Source organism: Malaclemys terrapin, chromosome 2 (genome assembly GCF_027887155.1).
Source record: "Malaclemys terrapin pileata isolate rMalTer1 chromosome 2, rMalTer1.hap1, whole genome shotgun sequence".
Taxonomy (NCBI): domain Eukaryota; kingdom Metazoa; phylum Chordata; order Testudines; family Emydidae; genus Malaclemys; species Malaclemys terrapin.
Window position 1 is genome coordinate 165731286 of NC_071506.1, and position 23822 is coordinate 165755107.

Below are 23822 nucleotides of genomic sequence, written 5' to 3' on the forward strand. Positions count from 1 at the left end.
TCCAAATCATTGGCACTACAAAAGGCATAGATTTCCTTTTCCTGTTCAACCACTGGCGAAGATTTGTTGCACAAGTGTTGCAGCATGTGTGAGACCCACCTCTTGTCCTGATCTCCAATTTTGCAGCCAAAATAAAGGTGATAGGCTTTCTTAACCATAGTGGTTATACTGCGCTTTTGTGATGCAAAAGTCACTTCAGCACAAACATAGCAGAAGTTATCTGCACTGTTCACACAAGTATGAGGCATCTCTGCTCACTTTGGCTAAACAGAAATGTGTCCCTTTGCAAAATCAAACACTGACAAATAAGAGAGCACGACACTGTATGATTTCAAAAGCTGATATAGGGCAATTTGTTCAGCAGAGTGATGTAAGCTTCGTTATGATTGCATCATCCATGACTTCTAGGAATAACATGATGCAATTCATATCATGTATGACGCAATACCAGCTTCAGATTGCATCATTCATTCATTGTTTTGCCTAAAAAGCAAGTACTGTCCAAACCCAGTCATAAATTTATTCATAGATCCAGTCAAAGATGTATTTTAGTCATTTCTGGTTTAAATTGAGATCCCTTCCCTTTATAACTCACTTATCCTCCGGCATTCCCAAGTCAAGGGTCGTATATACTGACCCAATAGCATATCTTGAAAACTAGAGCCAATCAACAGTTTTAAGCATCTTTTTCGTTCTCAGTGACCCAGAATTAGTAAAGTTTGACTACATTTATTTCAGAAGCATTTTGGCTGTAGAGCAGTGTAATTGATCAAAAGTTAAGAACCTTCTGTAGATTCCTTAATGCTATTTTTTTTACTTTAAGGCTGGCTTGCTTGGTCACCAGAATCGCTCTTGAAAGTTGTTGTTTAGGAATTAAAGGCTTATTGAAAAGTCTAAAAAAGGCATAGATGTTACATTTTAGAACAATGTGCATTTTTAGCTGTAATTTTCAGCTAGTATTTTCAAAAATAGCCTAACTTTAGACCTCTGAATCAATATTTAGATACTTAAGTGGCCTGATTTTCAGTGGGAGCTGCTGAATTCTCATTACTTGGAAAATCAGGCCACTTAAGTCCATCCCTGTTCAGAGAACTATGTATTTAAAGTGTTTGCTGAATCAGGGCTTTATTTATATGTTTGAATATGGATTTAGAAGCCTAATTGTAGGCTGCTATTTTTGAAAATCTCAGGCTTTCAGTCCACGGTATTTAGCAGTTTCTTAGGAAGATACAGTATCACCCAAAGGCTGGGCATTCTCTTAAAAAATGACTAATTGTTAATACAAACTAAAAATGTATTTTGTTGTAAAACAATGTGTGAATACCAAAAAGTCCAAAGACTATCACAGTTCAGGTCAACTGCACCTGTATTCCCCCTCTGTGGTTCAGCAAGTACACCCACTCTATGCTTCAGGCTCCCCAGCCAACACCTCTCTTGGGTGGAGACAAGTGTCCTGCTCCCTTTTGACTGGGATATTTCAAGCCAGAACAGTTTCCTGCCTTAACAGTGTTATTCCTAGCAAAGGACAGTCTACCAAAGCAGGTTTGTTTGTTTCTCTCCTCCGATGGTACCCAGTATAATTGCCCCAGTTATGTTATCTCATTGCATTTTTTAAGCAAGCATATTTTATTCTTAAAAGCAATACAGAGAAAGCATAGAAAAAATAATAGAAGAACCACCACACATGCTAATAAGCTTGCCAGAGATCACCTCAACTGCAACACGGGCTCTGGTAGGAGCAATCCTTCAACCGTGGTTTTAAGTTAATCAAACCCTTTGCTCTGAACAAGAATAACCCATGACTCAGTGAGTCCCTCATTTATCCAGTTTGGCTCTTTGAAGAGACAGTGAAGAGGTCATTAGCCAGGCAGTGGGTTCCTGCTTAAAGTACAGCTTCAGTAGGATGGATTTGAGGTGGGTCATTTGCATTTTCCTTTCTTCCCCTGCCACGCAACTATTTTCTAGGAAATGCACTTTACAAGTATTGTCCCCAAAGTGCTTTGAAGTGCATAAGATCTCCCAGAGATTGCATTAGTCCCACTAAAGAAATTCCATGCAATCCCGCAATAGTACACAAACCTTTGCATTTTCAATACAATGGTCTGCTAAAATACTTACACTTAATTCAGTAAGGTTTGTCCAGTATTTTACAGGACATTGTCATATCTGTCTCACTGATTAAACAACAAGCTATGTATAATAGTTTCAAGTTGACTAAGAGTAGTGCTGGTATAATATAGGAAGCATGTGTGAGAGAACATGAGCTGTACTATGTTAAATTCTGCCTCCTGAACACACAAGCCCAATAGGAGTGTGTGTGTGAGGGGAGGCACTATCCATGTTCTGCTGCTGCCTTAAGGGAGGAAAAGAGATCGTGTTGAAACTCTGACCTCAAACTCTGCATTTCCCACCTTCTGAGTGCCTGGTTGGCTTTTCAGTATGAATATTGTAAATTAAGAGGTACATATAATTCATGTAGTAAAGCATAAGAAGCAATTCATTAATGCAATTAAACTAGGAAGGGGGGGTGGAATTGAAATATCCAGCAAGGGCAAGTATAACTGAGATCAGTTGCTTTACTTGTCCATGTTTGTCAGTTTAAAATATTATTACAGTGCATTATAATAAGTCATTCATAACAACATACTCACCTAACTCATATTTGTGGCACTGTGTGCCTCAGAATAGCGTCCTGGAACCCCCATATTCAGCACTGTCATATAATTATGTGTTTTAACAAAGTATGCCTTATGAGATATAATTTTAAAAGTTTTCATCGGTTGAACATTAATGTCCTGTTGGATTGTATGTGTTGTTATGGTATGTGAAGTTATGAAGTTTTGCTATGTGTGTTATTGAAATATGTTGTGAGGTTGGGAATACCCACAACCAGCCTTTCAGGTACAACAATGGAGTAGCCAGATGAGCTAATGGCCCATTAAAGGGAATCCACACTCACAATGACTATCCTAGGAATTGTATACAATGGAGACTTCTCAGAGAGAGCACGTAGACAATGGAGAATGCTGACATGGAGGTCCGCCTCCATTGGTCAAGGAGCAAAGATCTTTCCAGCAAGCTGGAAGAAACTGTAACAGAGGGGAAGTGACATCATCACTTGGTCTCACTCCCCCCACAACTCAACATCTAGAGGACAAAGACTGAAAGGGTGAAGGTGCTCCCGAACGGGAGGGGAATTCCAGCCTGTGTATTGTAGCTCTGTTAACTGGCTTGTACTATCTATTGGGTTGAGATACTGCTTGATTCAAATCCTGTTTAGTTTATAAAACTTAGATCATGTGCTTATTTTTATTTTCTTTGGTAACCATCTCTGTCCTTTATGCCTACCACCATAATCACTCAAAATCTATCTGTAGCTAATAAACCTGTTTTATGTTTTACCTAAAACAGTGTATTTTGTGTGAAGTGCTTGGGAAACCTCAGCTCAGGAATAAATACTGGTGCTGCATGTCCTCTCCAGATTGAGGAGGGACAGACTGGGTTATAAATGTATTCTGGTCAGGCTGGTACAGCTCAGGGGAATAAAGTTGGGGAGCTGGGGGGAATTGGCTGGAGCCTCTCTATTGTTAATTCATGAGTGGGTTGGAGAAGCATTCATGTAACTCAACTGGGTATGTCCCTGCCTGTGGATGTCTTTGTTAAATGCAGTACCTATCAGAGGTTTGCAGCTTGTCACAGCTACACAAGGTGAGAGGGAATCCAGTTTGGTTGGACAGAGGGCTCCCAGTTTCAGGTTGCACACCTGGAAAACCCGTCATGTAGTCCAAGCCAAAGAATATTAAAATTGCAAAGTGAGGAACTTTACTGGTAGTAAATCTGAAATCAAGGTAGCCTTGTAACCTTAATTCTCTCCACCCCATGCATGTGCATTATTACTGTCCTTAATTACTTGATCACTTATTGTTTTTCCATATATTCCATGCAAGTTGAACAGTACATGAGGCATAGTTGTGTAGTGTATGAGGCAGAGGTTCCCTTGGCAAAGGAAATTGTTGGACATTGACTATGTCAGAGAGATGGGTTCTATTCCTGCCTTTGCATCAGCTATACTTCAGAGCCATATCTCCTTCTGTGCTCCCTATCTCCTGTTATATAAGAGGAAGGACTTTCTCCATGCCCACTTTCACAATTACCCAAGCCCTCCCATGTTAACTGAAGTTCCACCCACTTGTGCACACATGCATAATGCCAATGAAATTGAGACACTGGCTCAGCAAAGTTTATGTATTTATGGTTATTTGATTGTTTTAAAGTTTCATATTTTAAAATGCAATCTCTAATTTTTGCACGTGTGTATTTGTGGGTAAATAGCTAAATCTTGGTTTGAGGCTATGCTAAAACTTGGTTCAAAATGGAAATTATTGATTAACTTCTTTAGCTACTAAAACATTCAGTCTGGATAACTGATTTGATTAGCTACATGAATTTTCCAATCTTGTATTAAAGAATTTAAATCCTGTGTGGAAGACATAATTTGGGAGCAGGGAATCTGTTACATGTTGCCATATGCCAGAACTGTAAAGTAACTACTTTTAGCTCTTCAGATTCACCTGATATAAACCTACCTACCTTATGCTTGTATTCCCCATGAGTATCTGCATTTTTCAAAACCAATCAAATTGCATGTTTTATATAATACTTGTGAAGATATGCACACAGCAGATACTGCTTCTTTTGATTGACATTGCAGAATATTTTATACTCTTGTGTATATAAAACTGATTTTTTAAAAATACCCAGCTTTTCTAGTAAAGTAGAGGCCAGCATCACACAGGCATGTATTAACAAAAGTTATTTTTTTGGGAAAAGTGGTATGTTAGTCTGTGTTCAAGCCCTAAAGGGAAAACAATGTATATATTGTTCATTGACAAATACGGGTCAATTAAAACTGCTAGAATAACTTTGTGTTTCACCATATGTTCCTATTTTAATTTAATACAATAAGCTGTACTTTAATAGCTATTAAAGTTAGTGTTCAGTACTTACAGATATCTGTAAATATTTTTTCTAGACTTTCTCCCATTTGGTCTGTGAGGTCAAAGTTAAATCCTGTTTGCTGTTCAGGAGATACTGTGTGTATAAAAATATGAATTAATTGTGTTGAATTCTATATTTATTCATTTGAACTTATTAAAGTCAGCGAATGTTGTGTTCAGATTTGAGGGCAGAATTTGTTCCTTGGTATAAAAGCAGAGTTCACACTCTAATTAGAAATGTGTGTAATCAAAGGTAAATGGTCTGAGTCTTTGAAGAGTATAGACAGTGAATTTGGGAAAGCCTGGACAGATTTGTGACAAGACCATATTTTAATGCAGTTGAATAGATCTAAAGTTTTATTTTTGAACTCTGTTTGCTTCAAGTTGAGGTAATTATTATTTTAAATGTCTATAAACTATTTATAAAATACAAAGTTTCTGTTTCAGATATATGCTGTTAAAGGAGTTTCTGTGCACTTCAGAGTTCACTATATTAAAAAATCCCAATCTTTTTCCTAACATGAAGGAGTTTAAACTGCTGTTGTTCTATTAAAGCAAGGAAATTTACCCATAGTTTGGTAGAAATTAGATAAGCTTTGCTTGATATTTAGTATATATTTAGTTTGTTCCCTTAAACAATCACCTATGGTTATCTGTTCAATATTTAATAATGCTTCTTTTAAAAATTATTATGCAGAATTTGGTTTCTGAGGGGCTCAGATGGTGATCTTCTGATTTGTGCCTTAGTGCAGTGAACCTCAGGAAAAATCTTTTCTCTTGTTCTGTTATTGCAGGTAAATGAGACCTTTGCTATTGACTTAATAGCAGAGCAGCCTGTGAATAAAGTTGAAAGCCGAGTGATATCATGTGATGGTGGTGGTGGAGCTCTGGGACATCCTAAAGTGTACATAAATTTGGTAACAGAACTTTAATCTCCTTTTGTGCTATCCCCTGTATCACATGTAGTATATTTTATTTACTAATTTATTTATGGTAGGTAAAATCACTCACTCTTTAGATGTTTTGGCTTAGTGAGTTGCAAAGGAGGGAGTGACTGTCACTTTTATTATTTCTATAATAACATAGGTGTGCATGGCTAAACATATAGGGGTAAGGTTTTCTGCTCAGAAGAGTTTACAGTCTTAAATGACTGAACATGACCCTCATCTCTAGTCCATTGAAATTAACAGGATCTTTCTGTTAACATCAATAGGTTTTAGATTAGATCCTGGGAAGAGGAAGTGGAAGGAATGGCATGATCAAACAAAGGCATAGTGCAAAGTGAGCTAGGGAAAGATCAGCTAGGAACAAATAATGCCTTATAAACAAAAAGTAGGAACTTTCATTGGGACATTTCTGTCCTGAATATCTATGCAGATTCATGATAGACTCTCTATTTTTCAAAGTAAGTTTTTTTCTTAGATAATTTTTTTTTTTTAATTAAAGCAGATCAGTTTAGTACTTGTATAAAATGCTGGTTTGACAGTTTTGAAGACGAAAGTCCTTCATATATCCTAAGAGAGCGTGTGCAGTATGAACTTCCCCTCACTATCTTGCTGTTCATAAGTACTGACAGTTTCCGGGATGCTGCCCTGCCAATGCATGTCATTTTAGAGGAACCATTTCTAAGTGTAAGTAGGATGTGATTATTGGTGGCCTGGTAGCATGCTGGGTGCTCGCCACACACACAAGACATGGTCCCTGATTAAGAGTTCATAATCTGAGTTTAAAATCTTCATTCTCTATGTCCACTTGGTCTCTGGCTAAGATGACCATCAAGAACTTTTTTTTTTTTTTTTTTTTTTTAAATTGGTGGTTTTATTTGATGTCAGCATCGTTGTGATTTTTCCCAATATGGAAAAACTCCATACGTTTTATGAAGAAAACATGATTCATTTTATAAGTATATTTATTACTCAGACATGGAAAGGCTCAATTATATTTAAAATTGAAAAGTTTGTGATTCTATAAATGAAACAAAATAATGGAATCCACAGTCTATAAGGCTCTTAGATATGATGTGAAAGATTGAGATGCTTTTACCAACTAAATTGCTATTGTCATTCCCAGCCCATTATGTAGCTTTGGACAAACTAATGTGAGTATACAGAAAACTTTCTCAATGGATGTGGAGCTGAATGGACAGAAGTGTAGATATTTTAATTCACAGTTCTGAATTAAGTTGTCTTTTCTTCTGTGACTTAACTTTCACAATTTCTCACTGTTCGTTTCAGTTCAGTGCAACAAATCACCTTTATAAATATATATTTGGGTAGTAATCTGGATCTTTGGTTCTAATGGTGGAAGATTCTTTTAGTTTCTGTATTTTTCCTCTTTTTCTTCACTTGAAATATCTGATAGTGGATCTGAGAGTTAAATCCATCTGGAGGAAATATCCAAGGCAAAGTGCTTCAGTCCCTTTTATTTAATTGCTAGTTTGCATAAAAGAAGATTGGCATGTTTTTCTCAAATTGAAGTCTTTGCTTGTCACTTATTTTTGTGCCACAAAATCACTGATGTTGATTTTTGCCATTTGTGGGAGATGCTAAAGATGAATGGAGACTGCTCCTGAATGAACTTGATGTTGAAGAGCAGCTGGAAAGCCAGTGACAAGTGCTTAGCTCTTATGGTAGCTTATGTTTTGAGGATGAGAATGGCAGGAAAATGTCTTGCTGGCAGAATCAGTCAAACTCGTGTTCTATGGTCTGAGTGGAGCAAACAAACTAATCCTATGGTACCTTGGCTCTAAAACAAACCAACAAATCAATTTTCTGCACTTTGAGATGAGCTCTCGAGGTCCTTTCCAGTCCTATGATTCTATAAATGCTTTTTATATTGTTACTTAACAACTCTTGGCTGTACTTGCCTGGACTTTTCACAATAATCTTATTCTTCTTCCAATGTTCCCCTTTAGGATGTCCCTCAGAACTCAGCCTCTGAACTTTCCTTCTCTTTGTCAGCTACACTATAGGACTGTGCAATTGTCCGAACTCCCAGTGTAGACATGTCTTAAGAGAGTTACTCTCTACTATTTTATTTTGAATAATCAACATACAATGTTTGTTAAATTCCAATCAGTGACATCTGTGAAAACCCAGTGAAGTTACTTTTTGTGGTAACTTTGCAACTTGAGGAGTTGCACAGGTGTCAGAGGGTCCAATTTGGCTTGAGAAACCTTTTACTGTTGATATACTGATAGAAATAACAGCTTGATTTTCAGATCCCACTTTGAGCTTATAGAGCTGGCATTTTTAAAAGGAGGAGAGAAATAACTTGGAAACTGGGCATGATATGGAAGTCAAACATGACCCCCTCAATGCAACTTCTAGTCAAATTTCAGTATAGATATCACAATTGAAATGTAAAGTTAACTATATTTGAATCAGGATGTTAGTCATTTTAGGAAGAAGATAGGTAAATATACAGGTAATTTAATGAAGTGCAATTTTTAAAATCTACAATAGTAAATTAAAATTATACTTGTCAAGTCTTATATTTTTTTTATTGAGATGTTTTCTTTTTGCAGGACAAAGATACAAAAACTGGAACATGTGGTTACTGTGGACTTCAGTTTAAACAGAAACATCATCACTGAAAGATCATCCCTTCATGCCCTGCAGAATTTTGTCATAATTTGTGTTAAAATATTAACAATAAATGAAATTTAAAAGCTCAAAGCCTTTATATTTGTTTTAAAAAAATATCTTGCACAATGGCGTTTCCATAGATTAAAACATGAAAAACTAAGGGCTTGTCTACATGGTGAGGTAATGCACCCTGCAGGTTAGGGGGGTGATTTTTATAGAGCATTAACATGTTGCATGTTAATTGGTCCATGTAGACTCTACTGATGCACAGTAAAGTTTCCCTAGTGCTCTTTAATGTAGTGTATAGTACTATGTTGAGGCTTTCTTGAGAACTTTTAGTGTGCACCAGCAGAGTCTACATTATGGGAAGACCGTGAGCCAAATCTAAATCACCAGATGCTTTTGAACAGACCCCCAAATCTTTTTATTTACATATTAATATTATTGTTGTGGTTTTTTAATTATTTTCTCTGGAATCTGGATCTTGACTATACCTTGAGCAAGAAATTTGGACCTTGACAAAAATAACAGACTACCCCTGGTCTACGTGGACCAATTAATGCACAACACATTAATGTGCTTTAGAAATCACAGCCCAGTAGTGCACATTATCCTACTGTGTAGACAGCCCTAAGAGTGTTTTGAGAGATGAATGTAAAGAAGTTTTGAGGTAGAAATTCTAATATCAATTTGTTCATAGAATAGACCTCATGCCGTGTTATGCTTTTGCCATCTGGGATGCCTCTTAGTAAAATTTCTTGGACTTGAAACTGATGCTGAAATCAAATGGAAATCTGATACCCTTTCCCTTTTGGATAGGTTAAATATATATAATTTCTTTTCCACCCTGAATTAGACCTGGGTTTCAGATTAGAGGATATGAGGTTTGATAATTCTAGGTTTTTGTCTCTTGGCTTCATTATTACTCCTGTTCATAGATTGGTCATTGTGTGCCATTTCTCTGCTGATATAAATAACTAACTAAATTGAAATCCATTTGCTCTTTTGTTGTGTGGGATAGAGATTTCTCATTTTCAAAGCTAGAAGTTATGGCTGACTAGAACAGGATATAGTAATTGTCTATATTTCTCAGCCATCTTGAAAACCTCACAAAATGTCTAAAGTACAATGAAAAGGGTTGACCACACTTAAATTCTCTTCATAAATATGAAAAACAAACTTTCAAAATTTTTCAAAAAGTTAATGATGCTGATAACCAGTAAATCTTGGTCACTTTCTATCTTAACTGCTGAAAAGACATTTAGGATCTGATTGTCCATTATCCTGCACCATTTGTAGTCATTTACAGGATTGTGAAGTAGGTACAAAATGCTATCAGATCAAATTAGTGGGATTTTATAACCACTTAGCACTGGTGCAAATTACTATATTTGGTGCAGGATAATGGAGAACCAGACCATCTACATTCTAGTTTTTATGTGGACTAAGTTCAAAAAGTAGAACATTGAACTCCACCGCTTTATCCATTCATGTATGTACAATAATTTTTTTGTGTTTTTCTTCAGCAGATTGAGTGGAAGGCGTGAATCTTCAAATCTTTTTTTCTCCACCTGTACACTTAGAATAGTTTGCAGATATAACTTACTTTATTAAGCATTTCTGTAATGCTGAAGAATATTGCAGTACCTCAGAATAACCTTTCAAGATTCATCAACAGCAGAGGAGAAATTAGATGTAGATTAGCTATCAAAGAGAACCCCCATGTATTTAGTGGAAAGGTAAACTTGAATTCTGTTGCACTCTGTAGCAGCAGACTGGAAATTAAGTTTAAAAAATTGGAAACTTTTACTGAATTGAATACAAAGTGAATAATACAATTGATACTTTAATCCTGTTTATTTTTATATTCAGTTCAACTTGCTGTTCCTATACTTTGTTTTTGATGTAAATATTTCTGAACTTCCTACACACCTGCATTGTAGAAGTTGTAGGATTTGGCAACTGGGGCTTTTGGCACATGGAAAGGCATAGGACGCAGCCCTATATTGTGGGATAAGCATACTGGCTTGGTGTGAAATAATTTAAATGTAAAGTGCTGTCTTCAGGCTTTCGACTTTATTTTAAATGAGCTTTGATTCTGAAGCACAATTCTGCAGCAAGTAGTATCTTTACAGTAACTTCTGTGTCCACAGAATTGTGGCATACACAAGGTGTGCATAAACTGCACATATAAATCATTTATTGTATTATATGCACAGTAGCTATGCAGAAGTATACTAAAAATAATTCTTTAAGGACTTGTGACAAACATTTGGCAGTCAATGAAAAATGGGACTAAGTGATGCCAAATTGATTTTTATTGTGTATGTACTGTATATGGCAATTTTTTGGCCCTGACCAGTGAAAGGCATTGGATTATACCCTGAAGCATGAGATTAGATTACCTTTATTAGTCTGTTAGAATATATAACTGCACATACTAATTTTAATATTCTCGTGTTAAATCCAGTGTCAGTGACACCAGACCCTATATTTTGATGACATACTATGTGAAACAGCATTTCTCTTTAATTGGTTCCTGTATTGCTCTTCAGGAAATAATTTATTAATCTGATTCCCAATCTGGGGTCTAACTAAAACTGCTCCTTAGAAGCGTTCTTAACTTTCTGTACACTTTTTTTAATATCAGGCAACAGCAGCTATTTGTAATCTTTTTTACAAATCAATATCAGCATTTCAAAATAACATGGGCAGAGACAGCGGCATAAGAAAAAAATATATGCCTTTTTGCTACAGTATTGCAGTGGATGATTGTGTTTAGTTGATTAAAATATAATCTCTCAATCCTTTTCAGTCACTGCTTTCCTGGGTAGTCTCTTGCCACCATTCTCCCTGTCCTTTAAGTAAGCCCTACATTTGTTCCTAAATGTGATCTTGCCTTTGGCTTTATTAAAATATGTTTAATTGCACCCAGGATACCACATGCTCTGGAGTGCTGTCTCAGTGACCTGTCCTCCTTGTTTACCCCCTCACCAATAGCACTGAGTTTATATATTCTTCTGGATCATTGATTTTATAGGAAGTGTATTGAGAAATGTTACATTGATAGATTCTGAGGCAAGAAGGGACCATTTTGATCATCTACTCCAAGGTTTCTCAAACTTCATTGCACTGTGATCCCTTTCTGACAACAAAAATAGCTACACGACCCGAGGGGAGGGGGATTCAAAGCTGAACCCCCAGGGTTTCAGCCCCAGGCGAGGGGGCCTGTAACCTGAGCCCCACCATCCAAGGCTGAAGCCCAAGGGCTTGGGCTTTGGCTCTGGGTGGTGGGACTTGGGCTTGGGCTTCAGCCCTGGGACCCAGCAAGTATAACACCAATCTAACACCATTAAAACCAGCCACTACCCATAATTGAGGTCCCATTTCAGCGAGTAGCTGTGGATATTCTGGGTCCTTTCCCAAAGAAGACACCCAGAGGAAAGCAGTACGTACTGACTTTCATGGATTTTGCTACCCGATGACCAGAAGCAGTACCCTTAAGCAACACCAGGGCTAAAAGTGTGTGCCAGGCATTAACAGACATTTTTGCCAGGGTAGGTTGGCCCTCCGACATCCTTACCGATTCGGGAACTAATTTCCTGGCAGGGACCATGGAAAACCTGTGGGAAGCTCGTGGGGTGAATCACTTGGTTGCCACCCCTTACCACCATGAAACCAATGGCCTGGTGGAGAGGTTTAATGGAACTTTGGGGGCCATGATACGTAAATTCGTAAAAGAACACTCCAATGATTGGGACCTAGTGTTGCAGCAGTTGCTTTTCGCCTACTGGGCTGTACCACATCCCAGTTTAGGGTTTTCACCATTTGAACTTGTCTGTGGCCGCGAGGTTAAGGGGCCATTACAGTTGGTGAAGCAGCAATGGGAGGGGTTTACGCTTTCTCCAGGAACTAACATTCTAGACTTTGTAAGCAACCTACAGAGCACCCTCCGACACTCTTTAGCCCTTGCTAAAGAAAACCTAAAGAATGCTCAGGAAGAGCAAAAGGCCTGGTATAATAAACATTCCAGAGAACGGTCCTTCAAAGTAGGAGACCAAGTCATGGTCTTAAAGGCGCTCCAGGCCCATAAAATGGAAGCGTCGTGGGAAGGACCATTCACGGTCCAGGAGCGCCTAGGAGCTGTTAACTATCTCATAGCCTCCCCCACCTCCAACATAAAGCCTAAGGTATACCATGTTAATTCTCTTAAGCCCTTTTATTCCAGAGAATTAAACGTTTGCCAGTTTACAGCCCAGGAAACAGATGACACGGAGTGGCCTGAAGGTGTCTACTACGAAGGAAAAAAGGATGGTGGCGTAGAAGAGATTAACCTCTCCACGACCCTTGGATGTCTGCAGCGACAGCAGATCAAGGAGCTGTGCACAAGCTTTGCACCAATTTTCTCAGCCACTCCAGGACGGACCGAACGGGCATACCACTCCATTGACACCGGTAATGCTCACCCGATTAGAACCCCACCCTACCGGGAGTCACCTCATGCCAAAACTGCTATCCAAAGGGAGATCCAGGACATGCTACAGATGGGTATAATCCGCCCCTCTAATAGTGCATGGGCATCTCCAGTGGTTCTAGTTCCCAAACCAGATGGGGAAATACGCTTTTGCGTGGACTACTGTAAGCTAAATGCTGTAACTCGTCCTGACAACTATCCAATGCCACGCACAGATGAGCTATTGGAGAAATTGGGACATGCCCAATTCATCTCTACTTTAGACTTAACCAAGGGGTACTGGCAAGTACCACTAGATGAACCCGCTAAGGAAAGGTCAGCCTTCATAACCCAGGCAGGGGTGTATGAATTCAATGTACTCCCTTTCGGGTTGCGAAATGCACCTTCCAAAGACTTGTTGATGGTCTCCTAGCGGGATTGGGAGAATCTGCAGTTGCCTACCTCGATGATGTGGCCATTTTTTCTGATTCATGGGCAGAGCACCTGGAGCACCTGGAAAAAGTCTTCGAGCGCATCCAGCAGGCAGGACTAACTGTTAAGGCTAAAAAGTGTCAAATAGGCCAAAACAGAGTGACTTACCTGGGGCACCAGGTGGGTCGAGGAACTATAAATCCCCTACAGGCCAAAGTGGATGTTATCCAAAGGTGGCCGGTTCCAAAGTCTAAGAAATAGGTCCAATCCTTCTTAGGCTTGGCTGGATATTATAGGCGATTTGTACCCCACTACAGCCAAATCGCCGCCCCACTGACAGACCTAACCAGAAAGAAACAGCCAAATGCAGTTCAGTGGACTGATGAGTGTCAAAAGGCCTTTAACCAGCTTAAGGCAACACTCATGTCTGACCCTGTGCCAAGGGCCCCAGACTTTGACAAACCGTTCCTAGTAACCACAGATGCGTCCGAGCGAGGCGTGGGAGCAGTTTTAATGCAGGAAGGACCGGATCAAGAATTCCATCCTGTCGTGTTTCTCAGCAAGAAACTGTCTGAGAGGGAAAGCCACTGGTCAATCAGCGAAAAGGAATGCGACGCCATTGTGTACGCGCTGGAAAAGCTACGCCCATATGTTTGGGGACGGCGTTTCCAACTACAAACAGCCCATGCTGCGCTACAATGGCTTCATACCGCCAAGGGAAATAACAAAAAACTTCTTCGGTGGAGTTTAGCTCTCCAAGATTTTGATTTTGAAATACAGCACATTTCGGGAGCTTCTAACAAAGTGGCTGATGCACTCTCCCGGGAAAGTTTCCCAGAGTTAACTGGTTAACAATTGTTCTTGGAATGAAACATATTGTTAGTTTTTATATAATCAGTAGTATGTCCAAAGATACATGTGTCTTATTAACTCTGTTTTCTCCTAGAGCTCCAGGAAGAAATCACAGCCAGTGTGGAACCGAACGTCCAACACTATCTGTGATTTGGCGGGCGTGTCATAACTATAAAGAGAAGGGTAACAGCTGTCCTGTATACAGTACTATAAAATCCCTCCTGGCCAGAGACTCCAAAATTCTTTTCCCTGTACAAGCTCAGGTAACCTGGCTGGCGTCTGACCCAAAGGACCAATAAGGGGACAAGATACTTTCAAATCTTGGTGGGGGGGAAGGCTTTTGTTTGTGCTCTTTGTTTGGGTTGTTTGTTTGCTCTTGGGACTGAGAGGGACCAGACATCAATCCAGGTTCTTCCCATCTTTCTAAACAAGTCTCTCCTATTTCAGACTTGTAAGTAAAAAGCCAGGCAAGGCGTCTTAGTTTTACTTTGTTTTCTCAACTTGTAAATGTACCTTTTACTAGAGTGTTTATCTTTGTTTGCTGTACTTTGAACCTAAGACTAGAGGGGAGTCCTCTGAGCTCTTTAAGTTTGATTACCCTGTAAAGTTATTTTCCATCCTGATTTTACAGAGATGATTTTTACCTTTTTCTTTAATTAAAAGCCTTCTTTTTAAGAACCTGATTGATTTTTTCCTTGTTTTAGATCCAACGGGGTTGGATCTGTATTCACCAGGAGTTGGTGGGAGAAAGAAGGGGGGATGGTTAATTTCTCCTTGTTTTAAGATCCCAGGGGTGTTGGAACTATATTCACCAGGGAATTGGTGAAAGGTTTCTCAAGGCTTCCCAGGGACGGGAATCCATTGGGATGGTGGCAGCGGACGAGACCTAAGCTTAGAAGTCTTCATGCAGGCCCCCACATTTTGTACCCTAAAGTTCAAAGTGGGGATACAGCCTTGACAGCCACCAAACCTGGATAGTCATTCATTCTGTAAGTGTTCTTTGTTTCTAGATATAGACATCTATATGTAGCCATATTGTTTGCTTGCACCCAGTTTACCAAGCAATCCATATTGTTCTGTATCAGTGATCTGTCCTCTTCTTTATTTACCACTCCCCTAATTTGTGTCATCTGCAAACTTTCACTGATTCTGTTTTCTTCCACTTCCTTAATAAAAATGTTAAATAGCATAGGGCTAAAAACAGATCCCTACAGGACCCCATTAGAAATGCACCCATTTGATGATTCCCTGTTTACAATTACATTTTGAGACCTATCATTTAGCCAGTTTTTAATCCATTGAATGTGTGCCATATTAATTTTATCTTTCTAGTTTTTAATCAAAATGCCATGTGCTACCAACTCAAATGCCTTCCAGAAATCTAAGTAATTACATCACTCTTCTTTTTTTTAATGAAATTACAAGTTTGGTTGGTAAAAAGTTAGACAGGATCTATTTTCCATAAACCTGTGTAGGCTTGCATTAATTATATTATAGGACTTCTTTTAGTAAAGAATTAAATCAGCCTCTCTATTATTTTTCCTGGAATCAATGTCAGACTGACAGGCCTGTAGTTACCTGGGTCATCCTATTTAGCTTTTTAAAAAATTGGCACAACATTAGCTTCTTTCCAGTCTTCTAGAACTTCCCCAGTGTTCCAGAACTTCCCCACAGTAGAACAGTGTTCCAAGTCTTACTGAAAAATGAACATAATGGTCTAACAAGCTCCTCTGCCACCTCTCTTAAAACTCTTGGAATAGAAAGAGTGTTATCTGATGGGACCTATTTTCCTCCCAAATACAGAATAGAAATACACCTCTACCCCGATATAATGCGACCCGATATAACACGAATTCGGATATAACGCAGTAAAGCAGTGCTCGGGGGCGGGGGGGGGGGGGGGGGCAGGGCTGCGCGCTCCAGCGGATCAAAGCAAGTTCGATATAACGCAGTTTCACCTATAACGTGGTAAGATTTTTTGGCTCCTGAGGACAGCTTATATCGGGGTAGAGGTGTATTTATTAAATACTTCTTGCCTTTATGCATCATTATTGGTAATTCTACTAGATGGAAATAATACGGCCCAGTACCATTGTCAGGATTATTTTCATTCCTAATGTATTTAAACTCCTTAGTGTTGGTTATAGGCTTCTCCTTGTCCTTTTACCTCCCTTATCAACTTTCTACAGTTTCTAATAATAAATATAAATCAGCAGCTATCAGCTTCCCCTTTCATATATGTAACTTCTAGGGCTGTCAAGCGATTAAAAAATTAATTGCAATTAATAGCACTGTGGCGTTCCATGCGGAGCGGATAAAGTACACGACCACTGTGGTTGCAGGCTGAATCCGAATCCTGTTTATTGCAAGCTTTCTTTTATAGTTTTTCTCAACATTACATAACACAATTAGGCTATAATAACACATCTACGGATTGGACAAGAAGGAGAATCATGTGTTTATCACATGTATAGCCCCACACCGATTGGTTCAACTGTTCCTTACATAAGGCCATGATTTGTTTACCTCATCTTATATAATCCTAGACCACCAGGGGGTCTTACATAAGGCCATGATCATCTTATATAATCCTAGACCACCAGGGGGGCCTTACATAAGGCCATGATCATCTTATATAATCCTAGACCACCAGGGGGTCTTACATAAGGCCATGATCATCTTATATAATCCTAGACCACCAGGGGGCCTTACATAAGGCCATGATTTATTACCTTGCAAGTGTCCCATCGTGACCCTTACCTCCTCATGGAACTTTTCATTAGGTTGGTGTAGGGATGATACATCCCCACACCTCCCCCCTTTTTCTTAAATAAGGCCTATAGGAGGGTCCAACTAACATTAGGACAATTACTAGCCACCTGACTACTTTTTTTGAACCTATAAAACTGACGACAGGTGACATTTAACAACTGAGAACTATTAAAAAACATAACATTACATAAATACCCACGAAAACCATTGGGGTGTAAATAAGGATAGCCAATAAGACATGTTCTAAAGGGATCCGATGGGGTGGCCATGGACAAGCAAAAAGGGCTTCTTGGCCAGTCTGGTTTGCCCAGGTGATCCAAACATTTTGTCGTGGGTTAACAAAAGGTACAGAGTTTGGACATACAAAGACCCCTGCTCCTATAATAAGGAGTCCGAACAAACAGAAGTACAGCATTATTAGGTGTTTAGGCTGTGACAAACAACAAGTGCAAGTCCGGTGCCACGTGGTTCTGTGGATCCGGTGTTACTACTGGATAAGCCTCAGGCGCAAATTCCCCCTCTATATGGGCTTCCCTAATAAGTTCGTGCCAACGCCTTACGGGGTCCGGGGGGCCCGAGCCGCCCGGGATATTGTCCGAAGCATGTCGCAGGGTGGAAACATCGGATGAGTATGCCGGAGGCTTTGGAGCAAACGGGTTGGCGACATCCAGTGGCCGGTGCGTGGACACGTTATCCCGTCCAGTGCACCCAATCGCGCAGCCCCACAAACCACAATGAGGACAGGGGGTAGCTACATCATCCGCCGGAGGGATCTTATCTGGCGGTTTTTTCCTATATGTCCTTTCAAAGTTAGATAAGCCTGGCTCCGCCATTCTTTTCAACCTATTCCGCAACTTCTCACCCTGCCCCGGGAACTCCGCCCGGAACTTTGGGGTACAAACATCATTGGTGACAGGAAAGCCGGGCTGGTTCAGGGCTCGCAATGTGTGGGACTGCGGGGGATGGCTCTTACCGGCCAAATGGGACAACTGATTCAGCATGTCCTGTAGCTGAAGGCCCTGTTTGTACATTCCCGCGTTTCTGCCCCCATTTCAACAAACGGGACAACGCGTCAGAGGGAAGCTTCTCTCCCCGCTTTTTAGCGATGCGTAATAAAAAATCATGCACCATCTCCTCCCCTGCAGACAAAGCAGAGCCCATTTTATTAAATGCAGCCGCTCACCTGTGAGCTCACGAACGTCTCTCTCGGACGACCAGGAGCCGGTATCCTCCGGTACCTCCTGCCGCGGCTGCCACCTCCGCCTTTTCTCACCGAACGCTTCAGTCGGCTGTGAGCTCACGAACGTCTCTCTCGGACGACCAGGAGCCGGTATCCTCCGGTACCTCCTGCCGCGGCTGCCACCTCCGCCTTTTCTCAAACCATGTTCAGTTTTTGGTCGTGCTCCAGTTGACACTGAGCTTGGCAAACCATTTAAATCTTGGTACCCTGCCCTCTTATTCCCACAGATTCCCTTTATCTCTGTGAAGAAGGCCTGTCTCCACCTTAACAGGGCATGGCTGTTTGCGCTTTTTGGAAGAAGGAGTTCTGGAAGGAGAAGAGCCAACACTGAGAGCCTCTTCAATATCTAAATTCAATTGTTCCAGTTTCTTCATGAGAGATGACATAGAGTCTGACCACTCAGATCCTTTTTTTTGGTTGGATCTGCTTTCTCTTTGCTCAGCTTTTGAGACAACACCTGTTGGGTCTACTGTCTGAGAACATTGATCCCTGCTCCACTGGCGGCTGTGTCTAGTATGATCTCTGCTAGCTCACTCTGGGCAAAGTCCTGGCTGCCTTGATGTCCAAGCCGAATCACGTCGGGGTCACCATTTGTGGGGTTCCATGCGGAGCAGATAAAGTACACGACCACTGTGGTTGCAGGCTGAAGCTGAATCCAATTCTGTTTATTGCAAGCTTTCTTTTATAGTTTTTCTCAACATTACATAACACAATTAGGCTATAATAACACATCTACGGATTGGACAAGAAGGAGAATCATGTGTTTATCACATGTATAGCCCCACACCGATTGGTTCAACTGTTCCTTACATAAGGCCATGATTTGTTTACCTCATCTTATATAATCCTAGACCACCAGGGGGTCTTACATAAGGCCATGATCATCTTATATAATCCTAGACCACCAGGGGGGCCTTACATAAGGCCATGATCATCTTATATAATCCTAGACCACCAGGGGGGCCTTACATAAGGCCATGATCATCTTATATAATCCTAGACCACCAGGGGGTCTTACATAAGGCCATGATCATCTTATATAATCCTAGACCACCAGGGGGCCTTACATAAGGCCATGATTTATTACCTTGCAAGTGTCCCATCGTGACCCTTACCTCCTCATGGAACTTTTCATTAGGTTGGTGTAGGGATGATACATCCCCACATAGCACTGTTACACAATAATAGAATACCATTGAATTATTTTTTGACGTTTTCTACATTTTCTAATCTATTGATTTCAATTACAGCTCAGAATAAAGTGTACAGTGATCACTTTATAATTATTTTTGATTACAAGTATTTGCACTGTAAAAAAATAGTATTTTTCAATTCACCTAATACAAGTACTGTAGTGCAATCTCTTTATCCTGAAAGTTGAACTTACAAATGTAGAATTATGTCCAAAGAACTGCATTCAAAAATAAAATAATGTAAAATTTTAGAGCCCTCAAGTCCACTCAGTCCTACTTCTTATTCAGCCAGTTGCCAAAACAAAGAAGTTTGTTTATGTTTGCAGGAGATAATGCTGCCCACTTCTTGTTTACAATGTCACCTGAAAGTGAGAACGGGTTTGCATGGCACTGTTGTAGCTGGTGTCACAAGGTATTTAAGTGCTAGATACGCTAAAGATTCAGAGGTCCCTTCATGCGTCAACCACCATTCCAGTGGACATGCGTCCATGCTGATGATGGGTTCTGCTCAATAACAATCCAAGCAGTGTAGACCGATGCATGTTCATTTTCATCATCTGAGTCAGATCCCACAAGCAGGATGTTGATTTTCTTTTTTGGTGGTTCGGGTTCTGTAGTTTCCGCTTTGGAGCGTTGCTCATTTAAGACTTCTGAAAACATGCTCCACACCTCGTTCCTCTCAGATTTTGGAAGGCACTTCAGATTCTTAAACCTTGGGTCAGTTAGAAATCTCACATTGGTACCTTCTTTGCGTTTTGTCAAATCTACAGTGAAAGTGTTCTTAAAATGAACATGTGCTGGGTCATCATCCGAGACTTCTATAACATGAAATGTATGGCAGTATGCAGGTAAAACAGAACAGGGGACATACAGTTTCCCCCCCAGGAGTTCAGTCACAAATTTAATTAACACATTATTTTTTTAATGAGCGTCATCAGCATGGAAGCATGTCCTTTGGAATGGTGGCCAAAGCATGAAGCGCCATATGTTTTTTTTTTTTTAGCATATCTGGCACGTAAATACTTTGCAACACGAGCTTCAAAAGTGCCATGCAAATGCCTGTTCTCAATTTCTGGTGATGTTGTAAATAAGAAGAGGGCAGCATTATCTCCTATAAATGTTAACAAATTTGTTTTTTAGTGATTGGCTGAACAAGGAGGAGGACTGAGTGCACTTGTAGGCTCTGAAGTTTTACATTGTTTTGTTTTTGAATGCAGTTATGTAACAAACAAACAAAATATACATTTGTAAGTTGCACTTTCACAACAAAGAGATTGCACTACAGTACTTGTATGAGGTGAATTGAAAAATACTATTTCTTTTATCATTTTTACAGTGCAAATATGTTATCAAAATATGCACTTTGATTTCAATTACAACACAGAATACAATGTATATGAAACTGTAGAAAAACATCCAAAATATTTAATAAATTTCAATTTGTATTCTATTGTTTAACAGTGCAATTAAAACTGATTAATTGTAATTAATTTTTTTAATCAGGATTAATATTTTTTGAGTTAATCGCATGAGTTAACTGTGATTAATCGACAGCCCTAATAACTTCCTATAGCTTTCTTCACTTCCCCTCTAAACCAGGTCACTTATTAAAAAATTAATACAGCCTTTTTCCTCTATTGTGGCTTTTTGGTCATAAAGTAAAATGTTCTTAAATAATTCAAAGTTATTCACATTTCTGATTTAATTGACATTGTTCTGTATTGGTCTGGCACTGACAGTGACTACTGATTAGCTGAAACTTAGTGGGGGTGAGTCTATTAAAAAAACACAGCTTTATACTTGTTTAGTTAAATTGGTGCAACTGTGTGTTTAGATACTTTTTAATTGGTTTAAACCTGGTCTGTAGCTCTTTGGCTTGATTCATAGATTCCCAGGCCAGAGGGGACCATTGTGATCATCTAGTCTGATGACCTGAATAACAGGTCACAGAACTTCCGTGAAATAATTTCTAAAGCATATTCTTCAGGAAAAAAGTCCAGCGTTATGGAGGAAGCTAAACCAATATAACCAAGTTTAAGTGAATATAAATGCCTCCCTGCAGCAATTAGTACTGGCTTACCTAAATGCAGAGGGAATGTGAGGAGAAACATGGCCACTTATTGAAACTGGATCAATTGTGGTTCAGCTTCCTGAGAGCTTGACCCATGGGACACTTTTCAGCAGTAGGATGAGTGACTTCATATGCATTTGTCTGTGCCTTTATTTGTGGATTCTGGCAGAGCCTGCATGGCTCATTTAGATGCCTTGAGATGGAAGAGAGGGAAGTATCAGTAGGGGACAGGCCTGCTGGCAGTGTTCCTTCAGGCATGTGCAGTCAGCTAGCCTGTCACTTCATTGTCTTATTTCTTCAGGTGACCAGAATCTGCAGGTTTAAAAAAAAAAAAAAAAAACCCTAGAATAAAGCAGTTTTATGTCAGTCACTCAGGGACATTAGAAGAGGTCCTGAAAATAAGACTTGAGTTTTCAGAAGTACTTAATCACCTCATAGCCATTCTTACTCCTGTACCAGGACATCTTTCACTATGCTCTGGGTGCCATGGAAGAGCTTGAAGCAGTGGATATTTAACACTTGGGGTGGGGGAGTGGTTCACCCACACCAGTAAGGGCTTTTCAGCACCCGCCCTATAATCCTGGGGTTTTTGGACTGTGCTGCTTTGGCTTAGAGCTCTGATACTAGCCACCTGCTCACAGCACAATGGCCTCCCCCTGGCATCCCCCAGCTTGGCTACTCCTTGCAGCAGGACACCAATAGCCTTTCCATCCCTTAGTCTTCCCAAAACAATCTTCCCTGCTGTGTCCAGTCCTCATTGCACCCTCACAGAAATTATCAAATTTACTTCCTCCAAAGAGACAGAGCACACACCAGCCTGTTAGACTGGGTGAGGATTTTACCCTTCAGTTTAATACACAGCACTGAGAGAGTTTCATAATAAAACAAACAACAAAGAACAGATGAGAGAATAGAAAATGTACAGTTTTAAGTAAAACAAGACCTAACATGATTTCTATTGACTAAAATCTAACTTCAGCAAGCTACTTTGTCTAGGCATATTTCTTCCCTATAATTAGCTCCAAGAGACTTCAGCTCCTTTTGCTTGAAGAATCGAGTGACCTCAGCTTATGAGAGTTCTGTCCCCTTGTGTCCATCCAGTGATGGACAAAATGGCTTTTTGTCTCTGAATATATCTTCTCAAAGTTCACTCACACTGTTTCAAGCAGTAGGAAGGCTTCCTCAAGGTTGCAGTCTCCATCTCTTGTCAAGATTAAGTGGTCATCTTCCCCTACTTACTCTCCTGTTGGCTTTGGTTTACTTTACTTGTAAGTGTACTTTTCGTTCTCTTTGGTCACATCTTGCTTAATTTACTTTGGAGACACAGTCAACCCTGGAAAATGGCATTCTTTTGTCTAAAACAGGCTAGACTTAGGGAGGGCCTGCCAAACATTTTAGGAACATTTCCAGCACACGTGTAATTCTTTATTCATCATCCCTACATACACCATGCAATAATATTAAAGGCAAGCCTGTTAGCAGTTTGCATAAGACACCTTTTAGGTACAGATTATGACAGTGAGCATGTCATGTGCGAAGTGAGTTGTGTTGTGGTGTGTCCTCTGCCCGTTGGTATTGATAGACTCCCTTGCTCACAATGTTAAAACTGCGGGTTTATGCAGCACTTGACAGTGGCCTGTAGATTGCTGGGTGAGTAGTGCTCACTCTGCACTGCTAAAATGCATTCAAAGGTGGTGCAAAATAAATCAAGTACTTTCCTAATATCACTTCTCTGTGTAAGGAATTGAGCAGTTGTCACAGGGTATTTCACCTCATGAATGAATGAAAGAATGATCAGAATGGAAGGGGATGTGGGCCAGGATAACTTTCTATGAAGCAGTTTTCACTGTGGAAATTGTCCTGTAGTAATATCTCATATGCACTGCTGTTTTCTCTTCCTTTCAGCTATATGTTCACTTAATACTTCTGTACAAAGTTCTATTTTCATAGAACTACAATCATTCCCAATCTTCAATGTGACAGTTTTATCCCCATTTTACAGAAGGCAACAATGAGGTTAAGATCTAAATTTTCAAACATTTGTTCCCAACTTAATAACCTAGGTCCATATGCATATTTAGGCAGCTAAATAAGGATTAAGATATCTAGCTTTAAACACCACTCCCGTTTGAAATTTTTACCCTAAATAACTTGTCCAGATGCTTATCCGAGGGTAGATCTAAAATTGGGTGTACATCACAACTTCCATGAACACTTTATCAATT

General features: G+C 39.8%; 1 protein-coding gene across 2 annotated transcripts in view; it reads left to right on the top strand.

Moving 5' to 3' along the window:
* The window catches only part of NDUFS6 (NADH:ubiquinone oxidoreductase subunit S6), a 29650-nt gene extending 14657 nt beyond the window's left edge, over positions 1-14993 (top strand). The window contains exons 3-4 of one of the 2 annotated variants that reach the window (XM_054018357.1): positions 5792-5914; positions 8524-8674. In XM_054018357.1, coding sequence (XP_053874332.1) covers positions 5792-5914; positions 8524-8592 — 192 coding nt within the window. In that variant the 3' untranslated portion in view covers positions 8593-8674. Of the gene's footprint in view, positions 1-5791; positions 5915-8523 lie in introns of both variants that reach the window. The other variant, XM_054018356.1, reaches the window with a different exon arrangement.
* Positions 14994-23822: the final 8829 nt, after the last annotated feature.